Source organism: Coloeus monedula, assembly GCF_965178545.1.
Source record: "Coloeus monedula genome assembly, chromosome: Z".
Classification (NCBI taxonomy): domain Eukaryota; kingdom Metazoa; phylum Chordata; class Aves; order Passeriformes; family Corvidae; genus Coloeus; species Coloeus monedula.
Window position 1 is genome coordinate 35680229 of NC_138822.1, and position 6843 is coordinate 35687071.

The following is a 6843-nucleotide window of genomic DNA, read 5'->3' on the forward strand; positions in this document are numbered from 1 at the left end:
TCCCTTATATTTAGCAGCTGTATTATGTTGTGAAGGTGGAAAGTTCTTTATAAAGTATGAAGATTATTTTTCTATAGTAACATTAATCTTCAAATCATTTAATCTTTTGAACAACTGGTCTTCTGAAGAGTACTGTGAGGTAAATTAGATGAATGTTGTTATCTTTCATATTTGAAGGAATTTGACATAGTCAAAACAAACAACTTTGTCTTATTTTAGACCTCTTCAGCAACATGATGAGACCAGTTTTGTTTAAGGAAAATGGATAAGCATGTGGAGGCTCAGCAAAATTTAGAGTTCCTCAGCATAACAAACATAAATTCCTGTAAATTTCCTTTAACAACCCCTATAATGGGGGAAATGACAAAGTTTAAAGATGAGAGGGAGTCCATATTGCAATACATGGAACTATAGAGACAAGCAGGTATTTCAGTCTGCAGGATGAGAGAGGAGGCTGCCATGTGGCTACAGATTACAAAATGGTTATGACAGGGAAGGTGTAAGGTTAACTTCAAGACCTATAAGTAGTTCTTCCTCTGGTCTTTATAAACAGTGTCTGAAAGCTCTCAGGACACACACACACACACACACACACACACAAAGGTTTATTTTCTTCTAGTGTGATCTGTGTTGCACCTTTGAGATTCTCTTATCCAGTCTTTTGTGTGATTCCTTAGATCTCATATGGCAAATCTGTTCTCGTTGAAAAAATCTGTGAATTTTCCTCATGTTCATCAGACATTTGTACCAAATGTGGGAGTACTTGAGCATGCAGGAGCTATGACACAAGGCACCAGAATTTGTGTCATACAGTTTGACATTTGTAAGCCAGTATCCTACACAGTCCCTAAGCAGAGCTATAACAGCCGAATGAAGCAGGTGTTCAAGTGAAATTGTTAATGTGATCTACATTTGATTTCTTGATGATTTCTGATATTGAGGTTCACAATTGAGTTACAGTTTATTAAATTATCCATTCACTCCATTAGTTGCTTTCTAACAGCTTTTGCTTTAATTTATTATGTTCTTATAGAAGAAAATCCCATGAAGATAGTAACATGTAATACAGACTCAGTATGGCAGCAGAATCCAAATAAAACAACTTACTTGATAAAACTGATGATTTGAAATGTAGGATCTGCCATCTGAATTGAATTTGAGCTATTAGAGATGGTGGGCTTATATTTTGCATGAATCATGATACTGATGAAAGTCTTAGAGAAGCTCTTGTTGTGTTTGCTATCAAGTGTAGGCAAATTATTTCCATTGTGATATGCTGGATTTTAACTGAAGAACTTCCAGTTACTCTTCTGATAAATGTGCAATACATTTCATATTGCAAGCATGACAGATTCTCTGGTATGAAGCACTTGCATCCTACTGCACACTGTGAGTAAAAACAAAGATACTGACCATTTAAGAGGAGATTTTCTTATCACATGGAGTGGCAGAGTTAATTTCCTACCCAGTATTTTCACCAGGGATACAAAATACATTATTACCAACTGTATTGTGCAAGAACATTACCAAATGTGTATTGTGCAGGAAGGAGCAGGGATAGCAGAAAGACTGTTGCTGCATCCTGGATTGCCATCATTTAATTAAAAAAGCTTAAGGCACTTCAACGTTTAAGTTCCTCTAAGATACTGGTAACAGAGCAGGCTTATGGGGTTAGTAAGGATGACTCCTATGACTTTGTTATCCATCTGTGTGCTCTGTGCATTTTAAATGCATTCCAGATTTGGGCATCCCTGTTAGCTGCAGTGAAAAAATTGTTTTAAAAGAAGTTAATAGATCATAGTCTTCATCCTGGCTTTCAAGAATGGATATACAGTATTGGATTTTTCAGCTGTTCACATATTAATCTGACATACTCAGCCATGGCAAGCTTTTAATTTGAAACTAAAAACCCAGTCCGTTTACGAGTTCAAATGCATGCTTTTTCAGTTGTATCTGTAATAATACTTTTGATAAGTCAGTGTTCTCTTATGTTTGTATTTATGCTTATTCTTCTAGTCAAGTGTGCTGTTGTCATTCACATAATCTCGTTAAATCACCTGAGGATGTAGAATGAGACTTCTAATTTTATACCAAACTTTAAATTATAGTTTCTGTGGGAGCTAAACTGCCATCACAGATAATAGCTGGAATTCAAAACTGTTAGATGAAGTATTAAAATAGAGGAAAAAATCAGCAGCTACTGAAAAAGCTTAAATGCTTCAAAGCCTCAGCATTTTAACATTCCTCACACCTAGTTACATTTCCTTTCTCATTTTCTGCTAACGGGGTTCATATTGGATTAAATCTAAACCTAAGCATGATAAAGCTTTTCATCTTCTGAACAGAGCATTTAAAAGAAATTCCATCAGATTCAATAAAATTCTGTTAACTGGTATTTCCTTAGTTGTCACTCACACTTTCTTTTGACATGGTCTTCCTCAACCTTGAATCATGGATGTTAAAATTAATTTTTTATTTATTAGAAGCAAGTAAAAAAATTAGAGACAACTAAAAATGACACAAGGACATTTTAATATGTCACTCCTGCAAAATAATGTTGCCTGTCTTGTTACTTGTTCAGCATTCCTAATCTAACAAGTTTTACTTTATTATATATGTGTCAGTGCTGATTTTGAAGCCTCTGCTTAGATATTATTTTCAATGTAACTATGTGTTGCAATTCATAAAAAATAACATTTTTTATGTTTCAGCCTAGTTTTGTGCTAAAACAGCAAAATGTCTGTGTGTAAGTCTGCTTACATATATATTTTTTATCTGGAAACACTTACAGGAACTTCCTGCAAGAGTTAATTATTATTTTATTTTCAAATACCCATTTTTTCAATTAGGTGGAATTTGAAGATGGTTCTCAAATAGTAATGAAGAGAGAGGAAATATATACACTGGATGAAGAGCTTCCTAAGAGAGTAAAAGCACGTTTAGTGAGTATTTGCTGATGCTAACTTTATTTTTTATATATATATATAGACACGTATATATATATATGCTCAAAATGCCAATAACACAATACTTGGATTTATTCTGGATTTTCGGTTTAAACTGACTCATGTTTTGTGAAGTCTGTGCTATTAAGAGTGGCTAAATCAGCCCAATTAGGAGATGTGTCCATTTGCTGGTGAGATGGTTAGTTGTTCTTCCAGGCAAATACTGTTGTCAGACATAATTCTTTTCTCCTAAAAGGCACATCATGTTTGATCATCTGTCAGATCAGGAATGATCAAGTTAGTAAACATTTAAATTGACAGACATTCTATTCTTTCAGTATGCTTATTACATGTATAGTTTTTAAAAAACTTTCCAGCTTCTCAGAGCTTTATGATTTTAAAAGCCTTGAATTAATAAGCAGGCAATTAACTTCTTGTAAGAAACAATGTAACTGATCGAAACTCATTAAAGTTGCTGGCAGGATTTATGAGCATTTCACTAGTCTTTGGTTTAAGACCAAATATTTGCTCCTTTTTAAAAGTTTCCTGCTGTTTCAAAACACATCCACTAGCTAGCCATTTTTATGTATGTATGCCAAGTGGAAAAGTGCTGAAGCTCACAGAGATCATAACACTTAGAGGCTGAAAAAGGCTAACATACATTTGTTAGAGGAGATGGCTGCTTTTACCTGTGTTAAGACAGTTCTTTCTAATGCAAAGTGCACTGGTCAAATATTCTGGGTTAAGAAAACTTTTTGTCAGTGAATTAGGGATAAATGCACAAATCTTTCAGTATCCTGACTAGGGTTAAGACAGAGGTCTTGGAAAATGTTAAAAGAACTGTTTGATTATATTCAATGGGGTTTTTTCTTATACTTGGAAAGCATACCATTGCCATTTTTTTTTGGTTTTGAGACCAAATGGAAACAGCTTCTCTAATTAACTGCATGCTCTAAAGAATGCAAACTGTTACATTCTCAGGATAATAGTAACAGGATTTATGCTATTGATTTTAAAATTGATTTTCTATAAATCAGTATTTCTATTTATTTATTTTTTTAATTTTACATCATTAACTTCGTTAGGGAGTTAACTATAGGTTAGAAACATTAAACTTGGTCAGCTGAATAAAACACACCATAGCCATTGCTCAGACCTTTGCATGATTTTCTACTAGTGCCTCAAATTCTAGAAATATGTAAGTTAGTCCTCAAGGCATGCCTAAGACCTCTTCCCCTCCTTGTGCTGAACACAGTGCAAGTTAAAGATAGCCTATGATACTGTTTTTGTCTATTGAAGTTAAAACACACCAGTTCCTTCTAAATGATGTTTTTCTTTATCTTGGGAATTTTTCCATAACTCTAGCAGTGAAAGTTGGTCCGAAGTATTCTGCCTCTGACTTTGCCCAAACAGCTTGCTGTTTTTTGTCCCACTGCTTTGTTAGATTCCCAACTGGTTTAAGTTTGATGACAAGTGACCAAACTGTGACCCTGATCCTTTGCAAATTAGGCAGTGCCCAGGTTTCTCTTCAGGCATCCATGACGTAGTACCTCGTATTTAAAGCTTCCCTGAATAACACAAGGTGGTGAATACAGCAGGATACTGCTAAGATCAAACCTGCCCAACAGCTCCATCACTTCCATAGCACTGTTTTCTCACCCAGAATTAGCATGATTGTGTGATACCTGGATAAAATCCAGACTAACAACAGGTGTTAGTTACATGTTTCCAAGCAACACTACAGACGTAGAGAATTAAATACTGAATAGGACCTGCAAAATATGGAAAGGTAAAAATTGTGCATATGTGTAATTAAGGTCTGGTTTTAGTCTACAGCTTCTGACATGAGATTTGAAGACACATTTTATGGAGCAGATATTATCTTGGGAGAGAAGAAAAGGCAGAGAGTATTGAGTTCCCGTTTTAAGAATGAATATGTGGATGATCCAGGATACCGCACCTTCTTAAAGAGCTCATTCCAGAAGAAATGCCAGAAGGGACTATAAAGGAAGCAAGAGAAGAGAGAGGGTTCTTGATTAAAAAGCATGCAGCATTATTTGCAATTGGGTTTCCTTTAACTGAACACTCTGTTTTACAGTGAACTAATCCATGCACCAGCCTTGTAATCTGAAGTACTTGAGTTCTGATTACTTTAGTTACTGTATTTAAGAATTTGTAATATTTTGCATTATAAAACTAGGGTGAAAACCAAGAGAGATTACTAAATGATACACTGAAGTTTCAGTCCTGCTCTCATTGAAATAAGTGTAAAATTCCTTTGAATTCTTCGATTCACAATTCTGAGAAGGAGACGTTTTAGTAAACAGATAAAATGTCAGTGGCTCACTTTTTTCTGCACATGGGAAAGGATGTTAAGTTCAAGAATAGCAGTTTTTATAAAACATTTTTAAAACAAAACCAGATATGTACAGTACTGAGACAAACAAAGGCTGTACTTACTTTGTACAGTGCTTTTACATTTTTATGTCACTACTGTTTTCAGTAGGATTGATGTGGACTCAGCTATTGACTTACATATTTTTGGCTTTAAAGAGAACACAGCAAGCACAGCACAGCAAGGATATTTTGTATATTTAAAGAGACAGATTTTGATGGTTATTTTTAAACATGTTTTTCATAAAGTCTATTAAAAATACCTACTTGTAAAATAAAATAAGTTTCTTTCACTATGTGTATGAAAATTAGAGTTTAAATATATATGCTTAACAGTCTAGTTTTGAATGAATATATTATGGTTTTTATTTTGAGATAATGTTCTAGCAAGGTAATAATGTTTTAAAATAAATACTTTACTACAATTGCAACATTTTTCCTGTTGATGTGATTTTCAACCCTATTGTTTTATACCTATAGGAATCATGATTCCTGTAGCATAGGAATATGCTGTATTTTCCTGAACACAACAGAATATACACACAGACACTCACATAGCTTAATGTTAAAATGCAGAGTTGATAAGTACTGTACTTTAATTTCTTGTCTTTCTATTTCTCATCAGTCTTTGGGATCTTGACCTTTTCAGATGTTTCACAGAAAGCAGAAAGTCTGAATTTGTCTGAACACTTGGGTATGTGAACCTAGAAGGGAGCTTTATCAAAATGACATCATCTGTTTCTTGTAAATTGGACAGTCAGCAGGATTTCTGACTGTCTGCCACAGGAAAAAGAGCCCTCTCAAAATCCAATTTATATCTGAGCACTGCTGTTTCTAGGGTTCTGCTTCCAAAAAACAGAATACATGGACCCAAAGATTTTTTCTGTGCAAAACCCCAGTCCTTTATATGCTGAGGCATACAGATCTTTGTTTCACTGAAGCCCTTGCATGCTTATTCTTATTTTTTCAAGCGGACAGTAAAATCCTTTTGATTGCTATGTGACACCTCAAATGACAGTGTAAGTTTTCTGTGTTACATTAACTATCTTTTCTTGTACCATGAAATCACTCAGAATCCCTTTAGTCTAAGAAATTGCTTAGCTATGACAGTTGGAATGTATATCTAATTGATAACACTTTCTCTAAAGGCACTGGTTTTGGTGGATGCTGTCTGGCATATTTCAGAGTATCAGGGCTCCTTCTTTTATTGTAAAGAAAAGATGAAAACTAGTGATAGATTTGCAAAATGCAAGATTGCTGCTGCCTTCTGCAGTTTTGTGCAGCTGATGATCATGTTGTGGGGGGTTTGTGTGACTGGGTTTTTGTAGTGGGGTCTACAGGGGTGGCTTCTCTGAGAAGCTGCTGAAAGCTTCCCCCCTGTCCAGCAGAGCCAATGCCAGCCAGCTCCAAGACAGACCCACGCTGGAGCAGGCTGTGCCTGATGGATTGCACCCATGGAAGAGTGACACACATTGCAGCAGTTCAAGGAGAGCTGTTGTTGCCT

General features: G+C 35.2%; 1 protein-coding gene across 3 annotated transcripts in view; it reads left to right on the forward strand.

The window, feature by feature from the left end:
• KDM4C (lysine demethylase 4C) overlaps window positions 1-5725 on the forward strand; it is a 252854-nt gene extending 247129 nt beyond the window's left edge. For all 3 annotated transcript variants that reach the window (XM_082301399.1, XM_082301400.1, XM_082301401.1), the window contains exons 21-22: window positions 2850-2942; window positions 4775-5725. In XM_082301399.1, the coding sequence (XP_082157525.1) occupies window positions 2850-2942; window positions 4775-4951 (270 nt within the window). In that variant the 3' untranslated portion in view covers window positions 4952-5725. The remainder of the gene's footprint in view (window positions 1-2849; window positions 2943-4774) is intronic.
• The last annotated feature ends 1118 nt before the right edge of the window (window positions 5726-6843 follow it).